Here is a 23,748-nt window from a genome sequence, read left to right as displayed (position 1 = left end):
GCAGCACCAGCTGATTTCTCCTTTCGTATCCTCTCTTTCTGAGGACATACTGCGCATGTCCTCTCTTATCCTCTCCCTTGGCGAAACGAAAGCATCCTGTGAGTTCCCCTGGGTCCTGTTTTGTGCGACTAGCCCTTGCCGGCGGCGACCGTTTCGCAAGATACAAGAGGGATCCGGAGGGGAGTCCTGGCAAAACAGCTGGACACAAGGACACTTAGGCTGTTACTAGGATAAGGACAATAAGACGAACGCCGAGTCGCGAATCGCTGGCAACAATGTTCGCGAAAAGCTCTTCTCTCGTCACTGGAGCAGAACAAAGTCAATCAAGGATGGAAATCTCGAAGAGGATGAGTCCTTTCGGCTTTCCTCTCCAGCTGATTATTCTATCGGCAGTAGTTTTGTTCACTTGCCACACAGACGGACAGGTGGCTGCATTCCCCAGGAGGAAAATTGTGGCAAAAAGAGAGCGCAGAACTTCGGGGAAAACTGCTGACAGCACTTTCGGTTTTATTTGCGCGCATTATGGCGAAACAAGATTACTGAGCGGGGGGAGAAGGGCGGTGGTGTGTGGTAAGCGGTGCTGTTCAAAATGAATTGCTCATACGCACCGTTGCAGCCCATGGGAAACGCCGATTAGATGATGAGCTTATTTCCCCCAAAATGAGCGAGCTATGATGGATATCGTTTTTGAGATTAAATCGCATATAGATGCCCACTATTAGGCTAATTAAAAACATAAGTGCCGTGCTTATACAAATAACTATTATTGTGTTTTAAATATTCAAAGCATATGTAAAGCTCAAATACTAAATACTCACTAACCTTCAAGTTATAAGATATCCTTGACAACTAAATTTTTATTTATATTGAGAAAAAACGAGTAGCTGTCTAGTTTTTAAGATACATTTTATTTATATTTTACATGAGAAAATACAAGCGATCCTAGCATAATTTAATTAGTTTACTAGCTAATTATCAACAAGAATTTTATACACTTACGCAGCTAAGCTAAGAATACGCGAATTTAGATCTGTCAGCGGTGAGTGTCCGAGATGGACATTCAAGTTCACCGGAGTAATCGCCAGCTAAGGCCAGTTGGAGCCAACCAGCTAATCACTTAGTCGCATGTGGATGTGGAGTACGGGTGTGGGTACGGATTCCGGCTGGCCGGAGGACGGAGGAGCCCTCTAGTTCGGCTGCACCTCGCAGACGAAGTAGGTCTCGAAGCTGCAGGGCGAGTCGTTCCACTTGAGGCCCTTGCCATCGCGGTTCCACAGCTCCAGGCAGTTCTCCTCCTCGCCGTTCTCGTACCGGAAATTGTTGGGCTCCCCGGCGTTCCAGTTGGTGAACGTGATGGGTCTGCCGGTGGCCATCCAGAAGAAGTTGCCCTCGTCGGCCAGGTCCGTGCCGGAAATCCAGAAATGTTCGTGGCCCAGGCCTGGAAATGAAATGGAATCGATTAAATTACCGTGTGTTGGAAGGTATTGAGTTAAGTCTACCGACTGCCCGACGCAGCCAATCAAAACATCTTTGCCGTGACAAAACTCTGGTATTTGACAGCTGAACAGCTGCATTCATATTGCCACAGACTACTCGACATGCAACAACTGAAATCGGTTGAAAATCCGATCAATATGACAACAGAGCCGGCCAGCTAACAAAAGCATTTGCAAAAGCCGCAGGAATGAAACGGGGGACTTGTGAACCGGACTTTCAGTGGACTTTCTAGTGCCATAATACACGGAAGTTGGTAACCGAAAACCCACTGAAAAGGGGGTCGAGTTGGCGAATTGGAGATTGCGACCTGGAGCTGCAGTTGGAGTTGGAGCTGGAGTTGGAACTGGAGCTGGAGTAACGAACTCCGGTGCACTTTCCATTGCATAAATCTCCATAAAACACACACGGCAATAGGAACAGACAAACGGAAAAAGTGAATGTTGCACATTTTTGTTGAAAGCTGACCGCCGCAGGGCCATGGGCGGCTGCCACGCCCACTCACGAAGAGGTGAGTAAGCTAGCAATAAGCTTTGAAGGGCTCTGTCTGCACTCCAGACTAGTTGATACCCCATAGAGTAGAATATATCTTTGATATATCTCATCCTTAAGGGACATAAAATCTTAAGATACGTTTGTATATTTCGTGTATTCCAAATGGTTCTAATTTACCAACCCCATATACTTTGGCAAACAGCACTCATATTTGAGGAACTATCCTCGATGGCTTCCAGGCTCTCACCTTAATCACTTGACCCCTGCATAAATCATTGTTTCGCCAACTTACCAAAGTCACGTATGTGCTTCTCCAGTCTATCGTTCTCTTCCTGTGATGAAATGCTGGCCAGATGCATGCCGTGGTACCGGCAATATTGTGTGGCTTTGAACCAGTTTGCCTGCAATGGAAAAACACACATGGAGTTGAATGGGATTGCATTGAATTTAAGATGCATGGCAAGTTAGAGATTATATAATTGTGTTTGCGCAATCGGTTGACCCAGTTTCCGAGTCGAGAGATCTCAATTCCGCGCCAATGAAAGGTGCCATTCAATCTCGGTCCTCCAAGCGACACTTGTCAATAAAACTCGGCCCGGATTTGTTGCTCCTGTTTTTTTTTGCGGCAGTACATGTGTGAAGGGGGCGGCATTGGTCACGCACTCGTATGGAAATTGGGTTTATCTCTGGATCTGGTTGGGATTGTAGCCAATTAGTGTCGGTTCTGTATCTGTATCTGTATCTGATGGGGTTGGCCTATCCGAACGTTATCTGAATCGAGACTGGCATGCGAATCAGGATTGTTTTGCGGACAACGTGGCGAATGTCCATATCCTGTCCGCCCCAAAACAACATATTCAATTAACTCTAATGGACTTTGGCCATTGGTCATTAGCAGGAATGGATGCTTGCAAAAAATCATTTGGTTTGGTTTAGTTTGGGTTAGGAGCCCATCCTGCATCTCCCGCACATAAATCGATTACGCAACTATCCGTCCTGCATCCTGCCCTGCTCGCACCTTCCTGCTTGCTCCATTAACTTGGCTTTAATTGTATTAGCCGTAATTGTGCGCGAATAAAGCGGCAGATGGTGGAAGGTGCGGCATCCTGCCAACCTGACATGCCACATGTGGCAGAATCGCGCGAGACGGAGCGCGTTGAATGCCTCCGCTTGTCTTTCGCCTGGAAGTGTTTATTGGGTTGTAAAAGATTCATCTCGCCCCGCCGAGGAGTCAATTAGCTTGGTGTGCCGAGGTGAAACTGGGGCTCTGCCTCGCAACAAAGCCAGTTCGCCGGCTCCTTTTAATGGCCCAGAATGGCTGTCAGGGAAACTGCAGAGGGTCAACGCTTTGTCTGACTCGCACTTTGATTTCGGCGAGGCGAATAAAGAAGGCTAAGAGCAATTTCAAAGGTTGTCAGGGTCTTCACAAGGTTAGCGCGCAAAGAGAATCTGTGCTTAGGTACGAATATTGTGATTACCTTGGGGTCAAAGCATTTGATAGTACACAAAATCTCATTACGAGTTTGAAAATCTTTTGTGCAGGACTTAGTAAGTATGAAGTACTACACTCCTACACACTTTCACGAGTTAATTATATTTTGTATGTCGGCCACACTCTGTTCTCGAATATTTGGCAACCGCTTTTGGCCTAATCAAATTGCAGCCCACAAAATTCTGTTAAATCATGTGCAATTTGGCGACTGAAGTTTACACAAAACTCAATTGAGTGGCAACAAAGTGTTGGCCAGGTTGTTAATGTCATTAGCACGGCTACCTTAGCCATACCCCCTTTTTCCAGGTGCCCAGGTGTCTCTCAATTAGTTTGATTTGATTTGCGCCTGCGTGAAGTGCAAATGACATTATTGCCAGCGACTGCCGCCGTGCGGTTGTCAAGCCTTATTTTGGCCAAAAAGAAGTTAATTGCTTCATTTGCATATTTACACGCGAAATGAATTTGCATTAAACTGCTCATATGTATTGCATAACATTGTGGCACTGCTGAAAAAATGTGAAAAAACGCAAAATGAACGCATTTTGGGATATTTATAAACGGCTGCGGTAGAATTCCTAATTAGATATTCCCATAAATAATCGGAAAACACTTTGGAATTGATAAGCCTGGTTAATTAACTCGGCCGTTCGAAAAGGAAAGAAAGAAATCTAATAATTAAATATTTGAACTTTCTGGTCTGATCAACGAACTTGGAAATGCTCTTGAAAGCTGTTATTAGTTAATGAAAACCGTTACCCAATTATGATAATTTCGAAGTCGTAAAGAAATGGGAATAACAATGAATATTCAAATATCCATAGATAAATAAGAACTTTGAACCATTTGTTTTTACTTTTTAGCATGGTATATAATAATCGATGGCAATTAAGGTGCATCTAAGCGATTTAATACTTAAATTCCATTTAATTAAAAGCCAGGTAATTTAGATAGTAACAATACATATTTAAATTTCAAAATTGATAGATATTAATTTTTATGTGAGCTTTAAAATGTTGTATCATATATACCTATTCCAGATAGGGTACGATCGAATAAATCGAATTAAAAATTAATTTCAAATTAAAATGCCAACCTTCTGAGTTTTCGAGATGCATACAATTTAATCTTTTTGACAATTGGCTGGGCAATCGGGTCTGCGGGAGTGAGTGGGATGGAAGATGTGGCCAGAAGGCGAGGTACCGTTAGGCGAAACAAATTTGGGAATATTTATGGAGTTTGGAAACCGACTGGTTAGAGGGAGATGGATGTTTATTTGTTAATTAACGAGCCAATAATTAATTCATTTCTTTGTTTATCCGCCGGCATATTCCAAATAGAATTGTTTTATTTGTATTTACACGCTCGCTCAGAGAAGCGTTCATAAGCCAAAGTATGCAGCGAAAGTTGATTAAATATTTATTTATATTTATTTATTTGCTTTCTGCTGTTCGGTGCAATTAAAGCGTTCAAATGTCGAATTTAAAGTGTGGAGATTTATTTGTCATCGCTTTGCTGTGCAAATTAATGGATACATTATTATTATTTGGGATTAAACGGAATTCATTCTGGTTTCTGACAGATACATTTATTGCATGATTGGCATCTTCGGAATTCACTTGCAATATTCAATTTATCTCTAAATTTGACTTTTATTCAAAGTTGGCAATATGAGAAGACAATCTTGCAAATCCATCAATCCACCAATGGAACCTCTATAAATCCAAAACTGAACCTCTTCCTGAAAGGCTTCGTCCATTGATTAACACAAACGATATGCATCTGATTATTTTTACAATGGTGGAGCAGTTTATATTTTATGGCCCTGCCTCTAAAGTTCAAGGAGACTCTGCTGTGCAGTTTATGAATATGAAAATATAATTCAGTTTGACGTGGAACCAGTAATACGTTCAACTTTAGTATGCCCACGCCTTCCGTCTCGCTTCCCCACTGTGTTGCCTGCTCTTTCTATTACTCATACGACCTGTGGACCGGCACGATAGCGGTCCCTCGATGTGAACGCCTTTTTGATGCTTTGACTAATTCGTTTTTAATATGAATAGCCGCTTTGTTAGCCACCTTACTGTATCCAACTGTATCCATCCGTGGCCAAGCACGCGCCTCTTTTTGATACCCTAGATATTTCTATTCATGGCCGAGTTGGTTTCATGTTTCTGTGATCTGCATTGAATTAAAATATGTCGTTGATATCTGTTCTGATATCAACTCACACGCTGCATTGAACACGAGTTTCTACAGACGAGCGATTTCTGCCAGATCCTATATCTTTCACCTTTAAGAACCAGAAAGTTCTAGTAAAAGTTTAAGGAGGGCGTAGGACGGTGTTACCTTGTCTCCCCCGCCCAACCTGAAACCTGCTGAGCAGTGTAAGACTCAAAGTTATGCCTCTTCAGCCGCCCCTGCTGCAATATTCCATATGCAAGCGTCTTGCAATCAACGGCAGCTGAGAAATCGGAGACCCATCAAACCGGACTTGCAGTCCGTTGGCCGTTGGGTCAGTTGCATTCGGTCGTCGGATGGATTGTGGCTGTGGACCGTTTTGTGGGGCGTGGAATGCGGCTCACCTTGAAGAAGATGCCGAGGTAGTAGCGCTTCTCCCCGAGCTTCAGCAGCGGCATCGTCCACTTGTTCGGCGTGTACTGCGACTCGTCCACGCAGTTGGGGCAGTCTAAAAATAGGGATCGGGAAGGATGGGGATTAGTGTCTTGCGAGAACCAGCGATCTTAACGGAATTAACGAGAAAAACGAGGCACAAATGGTTTCGACTTAAGGATAACGGAGAACCGCTTCCTTATGACGCAGGCGGAAAATAAATTCTTAAATATATTATATTATAAAGTATTAAATTTATGTTTTGTGATTTCATACAGAGAATCTTAAGTTTATGTCAGTCAAGATTAATAATACTTTTTATGACTTCTTGATTAAAATCTATGTTATGTTTCGGGTTTTGAGCTTTCTTAGAGATAGATTTTGCCCACTCGAGGTCATTGTCGCCGAATTGAAATATTATACAATCTGAGTAATAAAATATCTATATCTATACGAAAATAAAGTTTCGGATATCTGGTTTCTGAGACACTAAAAATAAGCTCGGTTAGTTCGTAAAATTTAAAGGACTTAAACTGGTTAGCTACGCCGTTTAAACGCCCAAAACTGTTGACATGCAGATGCTTAGCGATTCTTTTGGGCCATAAACATTTATTATGTAGGTTGCCTTGTGCCTGATTCTCACTTGGTCGTGAGTCGTCTATGGATGTCGAAATGCCAAAAAAGAAAATCACTATAAATTATATGGCAGCTTATAAATTGGAGTCTAATTGGGACTGGAGTTCTTTCCAGTATTCTTTAACTTTTCGCTTGACTCATCTCTAAATGATCGCTGACTAATTGGCTGCCGCATAAAACCAATCTTAATTTGTGATTCTAAGTGCCGAACGCACCTTAACCGGACATATTAGTGGACAGGTGGACAGAGACGTTAATACTAATTGCGAACGATGCGTTTGATGTGTTTGTTGCACCCCCGAATTGAGCTATGGAAGTCTGTCCAGATGTCAAGGGGAAGCATATTCGCTGGGAACTCGTTCCTCTTAGGAAATATCCGAGAACCTGTTCGACTTGTCCAAGACACTTAAGCATAATCCGCAGTGACGCACAAAGGCGGTCCAGATTGAACTAGAACTCATTTCGGATAAGTGATTCAGTGTCTGGTCAAACTTTTGTTTGATCCGAAGTATGTGAAGGTCACTTACGCTACGTTCTACCCACAAGAAACCGAAACGGTTTCCCTTTTGTTTCGTAACTGTCTTCGCGCCAATGTTCATTAATTAATCATACGCCATGTCTGCCCCTCGGCGAAGGCCGTGCTGAATTTCGTTTTATGTTGATGGCGATTGTCGAATGCGGCTGATTTATAAAGGGGGCGTAGTGACATGGGATTCACTCGAAAAAGAAATAAATTTACTTTGGCCAAGTCCGTGTGAAAACGTGAACAAAAAGCAGTTAACATTTTGACTCCATCGTAAACAATGCAATGAGGCGGTTAGAGAATGGCTGGAACAATGCAGAGATTTGGCAAGAGGTTTAGGTATCTGGGGTCTGGCTAATTACCAGAAAACTCAGGGAAAAGCTGTTCTTATAGGTGGCAAATTTAAGGCCGTCTTAAAACTAGCTACTTATGATAAGCGTTAATAATAGGTGTTAGTTTAATAGATTTATGGTGACGGTAATTTAATTAAATTTAATTAAAATCCTATACTTTCCCTGCATTTTGCAGTTTTCATTAATTTTTCGCAAGTGTTGCATCATAAAATTAAGCCTTCTCTGTTAATTAATTCCCCACCTTAAAGACCGGTTAAATTGTTTGCCAGTTGAGCTTTTCCTGCTCCGCAGAGCCATCTTCTCTGACTTGAAACAAATTAAAGGTGCCAAATTGATTAAGATCCGAGCAAACATGAAACTCAAATGCAGCTTTCGTTCGCCAATCAACTTCAAAGATAACCGTTAAAGGAGAAATACAGATATTTTGATTGTTTATTAATTTTCTAAGCAAACAAAATTCGATTATAGCTTTTTATGTGTGGAGGCGATTTATCATGACGATTATAAACAAGTTTCGAAATTATGTATCCTTTATTTTCTTAATTTTATCAGCGTTATTAAACTGATATTCAAACGAATTTGTCAGTGCCGCTTCCTGCTAAATTTATAAACACACCTTTGCAACAGAACATTTTCGTGTTTTATGCTAATTAGTTTAAACATGCCAGCAGACAATAGAATATCGAGTATAATTAAATCCGTTTTTGTATTGTTTTAATACGTATGATTAGGTATTATTAATTATGTTCTCTCTGATCAATGGCAACTTATTTAAGCAGTGATAAAATGTTACTAGCCAACGTTTTTTCCAGTGCATTCGTGTTTTATTGCTTTCTGCTTAATCCTTATTGATATTGCTTGACCTTCATTAAAATATGATCGCTGACTAATTGGCTGCCGCATAAAACCAATCTTAATTTGTGATTCTAAGTGCCGAACGCACCTTAAGCGGACATATTAGTGACCAGGTGGACAGAGACGTTAATACTAATTGCGAACGATGCTGTCTGCCCCTCGGCGAAGGCCGTGCTGAATTTCGTTTTATGTTGATGGCGATTGTCGAATGCGGCTGATTTATAAAGGGGGCGTAGTGACATGGGATTCAGTCGAAAAAGAAATAAATTTACTTTGGCCAAGTCCGTGTGAAAACGTGAACAAAAAGCAGTTAACATTAACATTATTTAAGCAGTGATAAAATGTTACTAGCCAACGTTTTTTCCAGTGCATTCGTGTTTTATTGCTTTCTGCTTAATCCTTATTGATATTGCTTGACCTTCATTAAAATATTTCATTTCGATTTCAACCTTAATGGGGCCTGATTTCCTTTTCTAGTGATTTATATTGGATTTTGCATACATATACCAACTCTGACGAGTTGTTTGTGTCAACGAAATGGTTTGTTTTATTGCAAACATTTCAACAGCCGACAGTAAAGGCAATAAAATGCAGGCAGGTGCACAAAAAGCATTTGACTAATTTCGATCGAAGTCAGAAAAGGCAAAACAAATCGATTGGCCCATAAGCAGAGAGCCCGTGATAAATTCAAATGGAATTCGGTAGCTGTCCAAACGTCATCCATTTCGGCACAAAACTCCTCCATTTGGATGCCCAACTTCACACATCCCAGCCAACCAACCGACTAACCAACCAACCAATTTGAGAAAGTGAAAGTGAGATTGCTTTTGATACGGTTTTTCGTGCAGGATTCCTTTAGAGTTTGCGTTATGCAATGGTTAGTTTTTCAGATTTTCCCGATTAACACATACCAGCTACAGGACCAGATCCTTTGGGCGGCGATGCCATTGTCCTGTTCAAAAGGCACAGCAGTTGGAGGCAGATTATCACAGACAGAAGCAAATACTTTTGCATGTTGGATGGTTGGATTTGAATATATTTTATGTATGAGCTATATGTAAATGTTGTTTTATGTTTTATGCGTTTGTTTTCTGCTTTACACACTTCCACACACTTTTACCCTGAAAATTCCGAAAATATCTGTAAATGCGTATCGAACAAATTTCGCTTTTGTATTTCAACGCATATCTTGCTCGGCCGTTGATTATTTTTTTTTGAATTATGAATTATTTTAAATACAAATAGATGCTTATCGCATGGAATCGAAAGTTGGCAAAATGCGGAGACGGAAACTACTGATTTTGGATCGTGTTAAACGGATTGCGCAGGCGTGCGCCCAAACTGACCGTCGGCTGTCGAAGAACTAACTCTTTCGGCCCAACTTGGCTCAAACCAAGGCAGAATTCGGCCCGCCGCAGGTTTCGGGGCAAGAGAGAGATACCTCTTGGAGCAGAAGATGGCTTGGAGAAGCTGCCGGGGAGACACACTCAGTGCGCTTCGGCTTTTCAGCTTGTGAGCTGGCTAACTGGTTTGAGAGAGCCCAAGATCTCCGACTCGCCGACCAACTTGTTTGCTGGAAAAAAAGCGAATCGAGCCCGAAAGATTAACATCACCGAGATCGGCCATATGCGTTATACATATATGGACATGGCCAGCGGTCGGCGGACACTTGCGGTTGTTTGTCAAACACTTGACACAACCCCAGCTGGAGATCGAGAGCTCCAGTCGCATCTGAAGCCGAATCGGTATCCGAATGCGAAGCCTCCCAAGGTGAACCATGACGTGAAATGAACACCAAACCTTTAAAAGAACGCTCCAGTTTAGTGGCTCGAATATGAGATACCCGATAGCCCCAGATTATTCATAAAAAATATAACAAAACACAGTATCTTTTCCACTTTATAGTAGATATATTTATGGTAGATAGAGCGATATCATCTTAGGCTGACTTCAAGTGATGTTCTTCTTGGTTCTTCTTGCGGTGTACCCGGAAGATCTGCGCCAAGAAATACCATTGACTCACCAGCTAATTAAATAAAATATAAATTGACTACGAAAGAACTCGCATAAATCTGGGCTCATTTAACACACTCTGCAACTACCGGGTACAAGCTGCAGAGTGGAATCATTTCGGAATTCTGGTTTCACCACTGCGGTTTTGGATGCTCCACACCGATCTGTTCTATTCTGTTCTCATATGAGATGAGAATTTGATTTTTCATTCCACATTCCACATTTCAAATGTGGAATCCAAATTTGGTCTGTGAATAAACTGGGCCGAGCCAGCAAACTTCACTTCTCGCTGTTGCTGGCCAAATTTCTTCGCGGCGACCTTGGGATGCAGATGATGAACTAGTTTTCGGCTTAGATTGTTCAACTCCAACTGCTTTTCATTCAGCGAATGCTGGTTTGTTTGTTACCTTACGGTCACACATGGCGTATACGCGATGTTTGTCGGAGATCACGTAGATGTGATGGGAAGACAAATGGTGGGATACTACGGATATGTGATTTTAAACGTAAGATGTGGATCCGTGATTTAATTGTATATGAGAACTTATTCCAAACTTTAAGTGTATAGCAAAAACAATAGCAATAACTTTGCGTTTAGGGCCAGAGGTTCTTTACCAAATTGTAAATCCATTAAGTTCATGAAAAACAGTGCCTGCAATTAAGAGTCGGCCATAAAATTGATTGTGCCGCCAAAGGGGACAAAAACTATTGACAACTTTTTGCAGAAAATGTCAGAAGCAAAAAAGGTTCAAAAATTCCGATTGCATATGGAAAACGCAAAGAGCCAGAGGAAACTCATCTGCAATTGCAGCAATTTGTGAAGAAATCAAAAAACCGAGTCCAAAAACCAAGTGGCAGACACTTGTTGTAAAAATAACTTCGTGTTGTCGCCCGGTGGGTCTTTGTTTTTGTTGTGGTTTAAGGCAGCTTACGTGTTTTAAATTAATTTTTTCCTTCATCGGGTATCTTGTAAGCAACATCGCAACAGCCTCGCAGTTCTTCATGAGTGGACTAATTAATTAATTGGAAACAGGGCTTCGGTAAAACATGATACGATTCAGAGCGGAGCAGCTGATTTTCGGATTTCAGTAGTTTTACTACACAAAACCAGATTAGAGCCGACTTCAGAATGAATACGGACGTATATAGGCGACGAGTTCATTGTTATCCACCTAAAGTCAAGGCCACTTTTGATAGACTTCGAAATTCTTTGAGGTTTTCGTCGGGGGGATTCACCGAATCGAACTCGTGACGCAAATTACAAATGATTAGAAAACCATTAATTGCCATTAATTTTAACAATCATAATGATATAATAAAACCCTTGGTCATTTGCATATGATTCCAAAAATAGATTTGGTTAAACCATTCTTGGAATCGAGCGACCCCACCGAATTGACCCTCGCATGTGATTCAAGTGTCGGGTGAATCCCCTCAAACAAATCTGCTGCTGGGAAACCTTGATCACAGTCTACGCAATAAATGGCCTCTGATGGATCTTCAAACCTATGCTCTTACAATTCGTATGACGCTAATGGAATGGAAATTCGAAATCAGCTTTTGTATGCTAATTTTGAATACGCTTTAGGGCCATGAATGTGATACAAGTAGCTTGTTGAACTAGATAACTAGTATCAATTTGAGTTTGCGACTTCTAAATGTTTTTTTTTATTGGGAGTTCTGTATTTGTTGGAAGAGGGAACCATAAAAACAGATGCGATTCCTCTTTTCTCAAAATGCTCATGCAAATTCTTATCTCAAGCGACTGTCGCACTGAATTTAAAAGATTCGCTAACAAAGTATCTGCAACTAGTTCTCAACTTCAAAAAGTGGGTGCAATGCCTCCTCGAATTCAGTTTTATGGCAGCTCTTTTGTTTCACATTTTTCTCGACTCGTGTGTGGGCAATAAATTTTAGAGGTTTGACGTTTAGGTGAAATAAAATCCCGTCATCGAACTACTTCTAAAGTCGTCTTGATTCGATTCGATTCAATGCGATGCGATGAGATGCGATTCGATTCGTGGTCGTAAATTTTTTGGAAAGATTTTGCTCAGGGTTAAAATCGGTGCGAAAAAGGAGGGACGGATGGCAACCAGTTTCGACCCTGGGCTAAGTGAAATAAAAACTTAATAAGTTTGCCAATTTTTTAGCCTTTAAATTGTGTAAATAGCCTGGCGAAACGAGGCTCGTCTGATAAGTTATGTAAACACATATGCAACCCGAGGCCATTCATCATACGCACTGTGGTCCCGGAGGCGACAAAGCGATCAGTGCCAACAAAAAGCTGCGAAATGCAAATAAATAATGAAGCAGGGCAACGCTTGAGAAGTGCGGGTAATGAGTTGGAATAGTACTGATAATCGTGAGATATATGTGTACTATTGAAATCAAAAGGGGAGAAGCTGAATCAATACAAACCGATCGCTACAAAATTAATAAAGTAAACAGTTCAAAAACGCAGGGGGAATTCAATAAGCAGCTTATTTAAACATAGCATTTAAGGAAATTGTAAGTAATTGTTGGCAATCCCCAAACGAGACACGCCAGAAAACGAATCGGAACGTTAATTGCAATTTCGACCCGATATGGAATTTTCATGAACTCAAAATGGAATGAAAATAAGGCAACTTATCAAGGAATGAAATGCGCCAACATAGCTCAAAAGCCGAATTAATTTCAAGGCATGAGTTAGTAATTGCGGTGATGCAGCTGCAAGCTGGACCACATTGAGTGGAACTAAGCAATTTAAGTGGGATTGATGGATGGTCAGCATGGCTAATGGCCCAGCCTCCAGGTGAAGAGTAGGGTTCAACACAAATTCCACGCTTGATCTCTTCATCAATGGGGGTGGGGTCAATGGGCAGTTGATTGATGGTGTTTAGAGCAGAAATGCAGGTTGTAAATTTAGAGGTAATATACAGGTGATTGGATTTGTTTTTCTCAAATGCCAGAATAAACGCTCTTAACTCACCATTATCGACTTCGTTCTCGCTGGGATCGCGATGGAATATGTTCCCATAGTACTGGTCGTGCTGCTCCGACTCCACGCTCTGCAGCGACTCCTGCACGTCGTAGTCGAAGTCCTCCTGGTTGGCCAGCGGCTGCTGATCCCGCTCCTGGTCGTCGGCCTCCTCCTCCTCCTCCTGTTCCTCGCGCAGTCGCTTGCGATTGTAGCCCGACTGCCTCTTGGAGGCGGCAGCTGCCAGGCGGTTCCTTTGAGCTCCGCCACCGCTCCTCTTGAAGTTTCCGCCATCGCTGGCCGCGAATCCTCGAGGACGGGGTCGTGGCGATGGCTTCGGCTTGGGCAGGATGTCCGCGATGGTGGGAATCTTTTGGTTGGCCGTGCGATTGGGAAACAGCCGGCGCTCCAAATAGTTGGCGAATATCTGCTGGGTTATCTGATTCTGGCGGGCAATCTCGCTCGGATCCAGTTGGGCGCCTGAAAGTGGGAGCACAATTAATCATCGGACAAGTAGTGCCACATGTGGGTCACCGAAAGATTATGCAACACGAGGCGTATCTTGATTTTTAAGGGTAATTACATAAAGTGCGGGACTGACAACCCACGTAGAGGTGTTGAAAATAAAGTAATTAAACCAAAAACATTAAAAACAAAAAAGCCCACGAAGTCTGGTTACCCTTGTGCCAAGTATCACACACTTATATACCCTAATAGCGAGTTAATGCCATCAGTTAGGCAATGAAGTGGCGACTTTTTATATCAATCTTAGGGCATCATGATGCGCACGCCACTTGATGGATTTTTGATTACGTCGTTTGGGTTTCGCAGTGACACGCATACATCATTCAAGAGTCCGGGAATCGGGGGAAGACCCCTTGAAGACCCAACTTGCCCTTTATGGTGCTCGATCGTGGAGCATTCGTGCTGGAGTTTTCCGAATGAAAGTGAGAAGATATGGTAATACGGTCGGTATCCGTCATAATCACTTGCTGTTTCGCCTGGGCAAAAAGTGTGTCAAGGTCGGCAAAGACTTTTACTGCCCAGCATTTAAGCGGATTGCAGCCGCTTTATGACCATTTCCAGTTTCCGGAGCTCCCTGTGATGAGCTCGGAATGGCCAAATAATTGATATAAATTTCAGTTTTATTATCTGGGCCCGGATTGCGAAATACCGAAATACCCTGCCGTGCTAACTGCCCTGTGATGCATTAGCCCCGCCCAAACGTCGGCTCCTAGTTTGAGTGGCATTTCGGGTTAAATTTATCTTCAGAGGGCAAAGAGCAGTACAGAAAAATAAAGCACAATTTATTGCGCATTTAACGTAATGTTTTTAATATTTTTTAAATATATCTTTTTGTTTACCGCTTATCGGCGCCAAGCGCACAACATTACGCCGCAAAAAGAGTTGAAAATTCCGCCCTGACATTTGCCCGTGATTGAGTGGGGACATGAGCGGCTTTCTGGGGTTTTCTGGGGGATTTGCAGGGGCCTGCGGGGCTGCGAGTGTGCGAGATGTCAGGTGAAACATTAATGCCGGATTACCGAAAACAAGGCCGCTGCTCACTCGACTTTGTATCGCCGATAATTCGGCCTTTATCTGATTGCCTTCGGCTAATGAAATTGGACTCCCTGAATGGGCGAAGCACTTGGCTGCAAAGATCTTCATTCAGATCAGAGGTGGTTAATCGAAAGTTCGTGTCTTCAGTAATCAAGTGAAAATTGTGGGGAAATGTATTGGAAAGTTGAGTTGGGAAAGGAAAGCGATTACAAAGCATTGATATAATTTAATGGACTTTCAGTACTTTTGAACTCTGCTTGCCATCAAATTCATTATCAAATAATTGAGAGTCTATTAATTTCGATTGTAATACACCTGCAGCGCGATTTTTCAAATAACTTCAGGTTCAGTCCACTCAGCACAAACATTTAGAGTAATACTCAGCGGATGTGGGTACTTTTAAACGACTTGCTAGAATTTCAGTTGCCTCCAAGTCCCAGCGGATTGGCAAGTCATCGAACAAGACTTTAATTTGCGCATTAATTACCAATCGAGCTGGGCTTAGACTTTGACTTTGAGGTCGCCTTCGAAACGAGAACAAAAGGCTCTCGACGCACTCGAATGAGCCAGACAAGACTCGAGTTCATTGTTCACTTATTGTTCCCCCAGAGCCGCAATCCTTGGCCAGTTAGCCGGGCATTATGCGAGATAAATTACGTCCCATTGTTGGGCGCCATTTTCTTGGCGTTTGGTCATTGGATCGAAAATTTGACAGCAGCTGAAACGTGATGGCCTAAATGCTTCGGAAGTTGTGAAGGGAAGTGGGGAAGTTCTGATACACAATCGCCGATCGCACTGATCACAGAAATGCACTCAGAGAACTAATAGATACCACTTACGTTTCTATTAAATGGAAGTATCTGAAGGATTGTATCTGTTTCATCCCAGATATTTTCTCACCGTGCAGTTGTCGATCGACGGACATTCAATAACTTCACGACTTGGTGACCCAGTTGTGTCTCCGTGCCGATGTGTATCTATATCGGGCAACAACTATATAGCAGATACTTGGACCGGCTAATTGTCGTTCGCACAGGCCACATAAATCATGACAACTCGCTGAGGATGTTGGCTTGCCTTGGGTGAGAAACGAGGAGAAACCTATCAAAGCGGTAAATCATTTCCACCAGCATCTGAATCCGCGGCCAAGAACCGTAAAATGTATCTGACTCGCGCTGCTGCAACGAGCGGCTGCAGTTGCAACTGCAACTATTTGAGGGCCGTGCAATTGCCGCTTGGCTGAAAAGAGGTCAATTAGCTGCGAGGAGTTGCCCTGAGACAAAGGATTTCGCAATTCCGCTCGCTAAACGATTGTTATTTCTGCTTCTCTGTTTGCGGACCAGCTTCCACATTCCATAAAGATACTTTTTCAAACGCTTGCGCCATCGGCTTGTATCTCTAATTTCGGGCAATTACATGAGCAGCCAATGCGGCGTATACGTTACGCAGCTCTCAGGTTTCCAGTTGTGGTCAAACCCCTTTGATTGACGCACTCAAGGTGCCCAAGAATCGGTCTTTCATATGCACACTTTGATATATTAGATCATAATTCAGTTAAGTTGGCAGCCGTGGTTCAATGTCAAGCTGCAAAGCCCAAAAGATAATTCATTCAATGCTGACATGTGTAATTTTATTCATAGCCATTTGGGAATACTCTAACATAGCCCAATTAACTATCTATTGCTGGCCATCAAGTTGTTATTAAAATGTTACAAAAATTCAGTTTAAATGTATTGATTAAATATATAAATTGTATTTAATATATGCAAGTATTGCTACTGAATGAATAAGAGTATTCAAAAACTTCATTCACAAAGCAATCAGCCTTCTTATCGTGACAAATTGCCCTCTTAAGTGGTAGGCCTTTACCATCACGAGATCATTCTTACATTTTTATAAACCCATTTGCATATTTCGTAATCATTTGTTTATTTTTGGACAACTTCGGCTAATTTCTGAACATCACGACGAGCGAATTTAATTTCCAATGCAAATTAAAATTCTTTACTGGCTTAATATTCCCAGTAACTATTCGAAAGGTTTTTGAACTCGTGTTTTCATACTTCTTTGGACCCATTAATCTTTTGGCCACTTTTTGGGGAAAGGTTGTGGGCACGTGTCCGTTTTCTTGCCGCTTTTGTTCTGGCCAAAATGTCACGGGTTATGGACCGAACTTTGGTCACAAACTAATATAATAATGTTTTTGCATAATATACTATAGTGTTTGACGTCTTTTTTGATTACGTCTGTATTTTCTTCTTTTCAGCATTTTATTAAATATTCTGAGGTCGCCGGCATTCCGATTAAAAAACAAAGTCAAGCAGCGCAGCACAAAAGTGGAGAAAAATATTATCCGAACTGGATTTCTTGTGAATATTTATGCATCTAGAAGATGGGCATTGAACGCACCTCACACAGAAACTATATATATATATTAAAAAATCCGTAGAAAGATTAAGCCGATGCAAAAGTTGGACTCCGAAGTGAATCTAGTTGATTGGGACTCGCTGCTCAGCAGTCATATGCTTATGAATTCCGAAATCTTTAAATGCCAAATGGTGCAGGGGAAACACAATTAGCATTTTAATAACAGCCACTACGGTTTTGGCTTAAATCTGCTTTTTTGTTGTACTACATGTGTGAAAATCGCACGATGAGCTAGCGAATTTTAAGTAGTATGCAGAAAAAGCAGCGATAAATGTGTGGAGATATTTTATGCAAATCCGAATTCTATCTATTTTGATTTGTACCATAAGTAACAAATAACTTGATTTTGGAAAATTCCAAAATAAACTTTGACGAATGCATTTTTGTATAGAACTTTAGTTAATTAAAGTTAAATTACAAACAAGTTTGCTGTTACTTATGTTCTTATTGGTGTGATTGACGTGCTTTCCTTAACCACAGAACCCTTGAAATGCCACCGCGTTTCCACCAACATCGCCCACATTAGGAAAAGAGTCGATGCAAAGCCTCTATGCGGCCAAGAGCAATTGTTAGTATTTGCGAACCAATCGAGAGCGGCCCTCGAAGATGTCCATCACAGAGACCGAGAGGCTCCGACCCTGACACGGATGGCCACAATGGGGCCACTTGGAAAAGTGGCTCAAAGGGGCCAAGTACTCACCTCTCTTATCACGGCCATTTCCGCCTCCACTCCGGCTAATGTTGCTGCTGCTGATGTGATTGGCTTGGCCGAGCTGGAAGCCGTGGGGCACCTGGCTGATGGGCTCGGCCACCGGGATGGTGGTCACGGGTGAGTTGTGGCCGGAATCGACACTGGCCAGTGAAATGAGCACTACGATAAGTGTGGGGCGGATCATGATCACCGATTGGCACTCTTCACGCGAATCTTAGACACCAGTAAAAGTTGCAAGTGCACTTGGCGAGACCTCTCGGATGCACGTAACCGAAAACCGGGGAAAGCCAGTCGGCTGTGGTATGCTATAACCTGCGATCTCGAGCTGGAACTGAAAGCCAACTGACCGGCGGAGGTTGGACTTTCGGGTGTCTCTAGATCTGGGGCCTATTTGGTATGCAGCTTCGCTTTCTAAATTATCAATGTTTTGGGGAAATGTGTGGTATCGCTCGGATCTAGTTTTTAATATTCAAATACTATGCTTTTCTCCGCCCAACTGTCAACGCTGGAGGGGCGGGGTGGGTCTCTACACCTGGGCCATTAATTTGCGCCCTCGAATTCGGACTGGGAGCCCGGGGTTCGTTCGATGCCTGGTCGTGGAGGCGAACGCGGATTAAGTAATCGCCCAGATCTACTCCACTCAATTCACTTTCTTCCCGCTTTCGCGGCGAGAGACAGAAACTGTATTGGATCGAGCGAACTGGAGCGGATTGGCTGGCTATGTGGTCTCTCACTGGTTTTGTGGTCTGTCGCGGACCGATCTCAGAAGTTGCTCGCATTCGGGGCCGATCCGCCGAATGGTTAACATCTAGGTTGGGGCACCGCTTCACGATTTCTCGGCTCTTTCCTGCGATCGCACTCGCCGTGTTAACTTACAGACTAAAGCGTTTGAACGCGACTAAAACGAGTTCCTCGCTCGACTCCTCTCCGAGCCACCGATCGGTCAGCTGGCCCGATCTGCGATCTCCGGTCTCTCGGATCTCTCCCTCTCCATATATACCATATACCCCCAACTTGTTTGCAGTGACCAGGTGAGCCACCAAACCGCTGCATTCAACGCCGGCTCTCCTCCTCGATGCTCCCACCCGCAAAGATTGCTGGCGGAGATGGGTTCCATGGCTTTTAATTATAGGTGTGCAATAGACGAAGATGGTCGGATCGGATCGGATCGGCTTCACTGTTCTGCATCTCAAATTGGCTATTTTTAGACCCGCCTCAATTGCAGATGAAACACCTCCGCGGCCTTGACTGGGCAGCTAAATGCCCTTAATGAAGATGGGCATACACACTTGTAAGCAGATTACTGCGGGTTAGGGTATCAACATCAGATACAATCAATGTCTGCTATCAGTTGGAGCGTTTTTTTGGTAGGAACGCTTGAGCTCCAAAATAGATTATCATAAATGGGACTACAATTATTATTATTTTTTTAAATTTTAATTCAATCAAAAGCGTACATTTACGTAACTAGTCGAAAAAGTGAGTGTTCGTGCATCTTACTGGACGGGTTTATATGAATGGGTTAGTACCAGAACCAAATTTCAATAATTGCTGCTGTGAATTTTCAATGTGTCGCTTCCAAATGCCAATGGATGGGTTCCGAAAGGGTGAGCGTCAAGTCCGGTCGATGGGAATGGTATGTGCCTAGGGATCTACTTCTTCTTCTTGCCCTTGCCCTTCTTGCCCTTGCCCTTCTTGCCCTTCTTCCCCTTCTTGCCACCGCTGAGCATCTCCTCGGAAACATAGGTCTCCGTGGTCACCTTGCTGATCGGAAGGGTTACGGGCTGCTTGGGCGTCCGCAGCTCGATCTCGATGGTGTTCTTCTTGTGCTGCGACTTGGCCTTGCTTCCCAGTTTTACCAGGAACACGTCGCTGTCGGTCTCCTCGCAGGTCTTGTAGCAGACCTAATCGAAGAAAAGAGGAAAGTATATATTATATCTAACCAAAATACGTCCAATGCAACGCGTTGCATCTCCGCATTACCATAAATAAAAAAGCATGGAGCTGTTGCAGATTGCCACCGCAAGCTGAAAAGAGTGCTCCACACTTGGAGCTGGCAGATGTTACGCAACTGCCCCACAATTGAGGCAATCGAAAGCCTTCCCGAAGTGGCAGAAGTGGCAAAGTTGCACCACCTGCAACAACGTTTAGCGGGGCCAAGTCACGGACTAGCAATCGATCCACATTCCGCATCCGCACACGTAACTGGCGAACTTAAAAAATGGAATGCGGAGGCGATCGGCGATTGTGGTTAATGATTTAAGATCGAACATTCTTGAAATATGGATTTCCTCAGGCCACTTAATGCTCCACGCCATTTATCAAAGACGCCAATGAATGTAGGATGAACTCACCTCGATACCCTTGCGCCTTGTGTCCAAATTGACGCCCTTCATGGTGTCCATGATGTCCTTCCGCTCGACCTGCATGGAACAGGATCGCTGGTTCTGTACGGGACAGTGCGCGGGCACGATGGGATCGGATCCCCCGCAGAGACGCTGGCGGTAGCAGTCGACCTTGGCCTCCTGGAAGTCGCAGGCTTCCTTGATCTTCGAGAAGGGCACGTAGTAGTTGTCGGTCTCGCAGGCATCGTTCCCAGAGTACTTGATGTTGGCTCGCACCTTGGGGATGTTCGGGTGGTTGACGATGCGGCCGCCGGTCCGGCGCTTGATGTGGTTGCGGGCGAAGGAGCTGCGCTGGAGCATATCGTGCAGGCAGGACTCCTTCGCGGGCTCGCAGTCATTGGGGTCATCGCGATAGCACGGATCATCGCCTGCGCCCAGGTTGGGCGCAGTCTCGCCGCCATCCATCACGCTCTCCACCTTGTGGGTGTTCTTGAGGACGCGTATGGTCAGACCGCTGCCATTGAGGCAGGCCTCGAACTCGTCGTACGCCTCCGGACCCGGATCCGGCCTGGTCGGCTGGATGAAGCAGGGAGCCAACTCCGGACTGCAGTCGCAATCGCAGGCGCACTGACAGCAGCCGTCACAGTCGTCCACATCTGAGGATACCAATTGGAAAGGATGAATCCTAGGCCCGAGCTTCGGAGCAGGGATCCGCGTACTTACTCTCGTTCATGGGCTTGAGCATCTCGTTGGTGATCTTGAACTTGCAGTCGACCTTTGGCTTCTTGCCCTTCTTGCCCTTTCTTCCCTTCTTCTTGGCCATGTTGTGCGGTTGAGTGGTTGAGTGTGTAGGTCAATACAATTATTCACTAGGCGTTGTCTGCTTGAGCAGCGGTGCTGAAATCTCAATTCCGAAAGCCTCAATTCTCAATTTGGATATTGTACTTCACCAGTAAGTGGCGCAATTTCCGCACAGCTCGTTTTCGCGCTGAAAAGGAAACCGAATTCGGGTTAGTGGATCGCTTCGACAATGTTTTAGCTTTATAGGAAAATAGGTCGGACGTACTGATCCTCTGTTTTATTTTCCATCCAAAACTCGCGTGACAAAAACGAAAGATTTTATTTTTCTGTATTTTGTGCGGCAGACAACATTTCCCGTGTTCGAATGTGTAAAACAAACGCTAAACGAGTGATCTTCTACACCCCGACTACTTGACGTTACTAAATGTTTCCTGGAGTTACGAGTCGTGTGTGTTGTTGTTCATTTCGAAGCCTACTCTCGAAATCCCAGCTGAAGTCGTTTTCTAGGTAATGCTAGATACATATATGAGCTCACCTTCATCACAGGCCATTTCGTACTCCTCCTCCCGTCCGTTGCACCTGCCAGTGGGCTCCTTGTAACGCATTTTCCTGGTCGCCTGGAGGACTCCTGAGCAGTCAGGATCGCAGTCCTCGTAGACGGCGGACGGACTATTCTCGTCTCCTACGCGGCAAACTGCTCCTCCTGCCTGACGCTTCTTTTTGCCCTTGTCGTCCTTGCCACCCTTTCCATCCTTTGCGTCCTTTCCATCCTTGCCACCCTTTTTGCCATCCTTGTCCTTCTTGGGATCCTTCTCCGGTTTGTTCAGCAGCTCGGCCTGCATCTTCTCCTGGATAAAGCGTGGGTACGGTGGAATTCCGCCGCAGGGACCGCATTTCTGCAGCTTTTGTTCGATGGGCGAGAGATTGCAACGCTTCGTGGGAACAGTTGGGCATTCTGGGGAGAAGTGGATCGAATTGTTACATTACATCATCATCAAGGAAGCAAGGATATATGCTGATTTCGAAAGTGGGATGATAGATTGTACTCACCCCTATCGAACTCGTCCTCGCAGTAGTCACAGGGACAGAGCTTGTCCAGATTGCAGGAGTAATACCTGAGACACTTTGCCGGAGGCTCAACTCGCTTGGCACAAGGATCCACCATGGTGCAGCGACGACAAGGAGGCTGGGCACACGAGCCCTTGCAGCCCTTCTTATCCATGGGTCCGCCGGTGGCAGTTCCGCCGCCACAGCAGGGACTGCAGGGATCGCACGGATCGCAGGGGTCGCAGGGTGGGGGACATGGTGGGCCACAGCTAGGAGGAGGTGGGCACGAGCCGCAGGGAGGTGGAGGGCAGGGGCCGCATGGGCCACAGGGGCCACAAGGGCCACAAGGGCCACAAGGACCGCAACAGGGCTCCGGGCACTTGGGGTTGCGGGAGCAAACCTTGCTGAAGGGGAACGTGGACACAATGGTCGGGCCATTGCAGACCAATCGAAGGATAAGCACTATGTTGCCAGTCTGCATCTTGCATAGATTGAAGAGGGGCAGCAGTCGCTTGGACAACTCCGAAGTGGGACACCACTGCTCGTGGCGTTCGTTCAACTTCTCATAGCAGGCACAGTTGTCCAGGAGGCCCTTGCTGGTGGGACCCTTCATCTTGGGCAGCTGTGCGATGTGCCCCAGCATGGCGTCTTCCCAGTCGGGATTTTCGATGTCAAAGGACTCTTTCACCCTGTCGAAGATGGGCTTCACCTTTAGCTCCGACACTCCTATCAGGAACTTGCAGCTCTCCGTGCGCTTCTTATAGACATGCACCTGCAGCACATCCTTGTCCGTAATGGGGGAGTCCAGCGTGAAGAGGGCGCACTTGCCGCACTTGGGCGAACAGGGGTTAACACACGTGCCCACCTCCCGATCGCAGAGATTCACGTAAACCGACGAGCGGAACGTGATCTCCGTGCAGGTGGGATACTCCTCAGGAGCGCAGAGATTCTGGCGCGTGATCAGCAGGTCGTCCACCACGAACTCGAACATGTAAAGGAAGTTTCCTGCAATCTTGGGAGGTTTCTCTGGCTTCTCGGACTTATCGGATTTCTCAGTTTTCTCATTCTTATCAGACTTGTCCATTTTCAAAGGAAGAAACTAACTTGGGCACTACTGCTACTGATTCCGAAAATAATTTAGGCTAGGCTTTTGTTTTGGCGAAACTATAAATTTATAAACCCGAACACACGCACTTCCGAAAATTTTGTGAGTAAATTTGAATTTAGATTGTGATTTTGAATGGCTGTCCAGACGGGGAGACTGTGGTGTTCGAACTGCTGAACCGATTGGATTTTCGAGGGCTACTCAAATCGGACGAATTTTGAAAACTTGATAAGATTACTTGTGGAGTATTTTTGATATTAAGATTGCTTTTTAGGCAGATGAACCTGTATGCAGATTTTAATACGACTAAAACACCTTAGT

General features: G+C 44.3%; 3 protein-coding genes across 5 annotated transcripts; all 3 read right to left on the bottom strand.

Moving 5' to 3' along the window:
• Positions 1-887: 887 nt before the first annotated feature.
• On the bottom strand, positions 888-19,014 carry LOC117140435 (C-type lectin 37Db). 3 transcript variants are annotated; one of them, XM_033303354.1, is made up of 6 exons: positions 18,887-19,014; positions 18,118-18,856; positions 13,443-13,910; positions 6,064-6,167; positions 2,282-2,390; positions 888-1,438 (listed from the first exon to the last, which is right to left on the bottom strand). In XM_033303354.1, exons 2-6 carry the CDS (start codon positions 18,311-18,313, stop codon positions 1,188-1,190), a joined length of 1,128 nt encoding a protein of 375 aa, XP_033159245.1. In that variant the 5' UTR covers positions 18,314-18,856; positions 18,887-19,014; the 3' UTR covers positions 888-1,187. The 3 variants fall into 3 exon arrangements, with proteins under 3 accessions (XP_033159245.1, XP_033159244.1, XP_033159246.1); XM_033303353.1 differs by having other exon boundaries at positions 18,118-19,014; XM_033303355.1 differs by lacking the exons at positions 13,443-13,910; positions 18,118-18,856; positions 18,887-19,014 and adding an exon at positions 9,370-9,824.
• A 536-nt stretch (positions 19,015-19,550) lies between these two features.
• On the bottom strand, positions 19,551-21,297 carry LOC117141293. The gene is made up of 3 exons (XM_033304672.1): positions 21,198-21,297; positions 20,484-21,130; positions 19,551-20,033 (listed from the first exon to the last, which is right to left on the bottom strand). The coding sequence occupies exons 1-3, from the start codon at positions 21,295-21,297 to the stop codon at positions 19,782-19,784; spliced, it is 999 nt and encodes a 332-aa protein (XP_033160563.1). The 3' UTR covers positions 19,551-19,781.
• A 73-nt stretch (positions 21,298-21,370) lies between these two features.
• On the bottom strand, positions 21,371-23,590 carry LOC117141292. The gene is made up of 3 exons (XM_033304671.1): positions 22,326-23,590; positions 21,811-22,230; positions 21,371-21,462 (listed from the first exon to the last, which is right to left on the bottom strand). Exons 1-3 carry the CDS (start codon positions 23,404-23,406, stop codon positions 21,395-21,397), a joined length of 1,569 nt encoding a protein of 522 aa, XP_033160562.1. The 5' UTR covers positions 23,407-23,590; the 3' UTR covers positions 21,371-21,394.
• Between the last annotated feature and the right edge of the window lie 158 nt (positions 23,591-23,748).

This window comes from Drosophila mauritiana, chromosome 3L (genome assembly GCF_004382145.1).
Source record: "Drosophila mauritiana strain mau12 chromosome 3L, ASM438214v1, whole genome shotgun sequence".
In the NCBI taxonomy this organism is placed as follows: domain Eukaryota; kingdom Metazoa; phylum Arthropoda; class Insecta; order Diptera; family Drosophilidae; genus Drosophila; species Drosophila mauritiana.
Note: the sequence above shows the minus strand (reverse complement) of the source record. Positions and strands in the feature narration are given on the sequence as shown.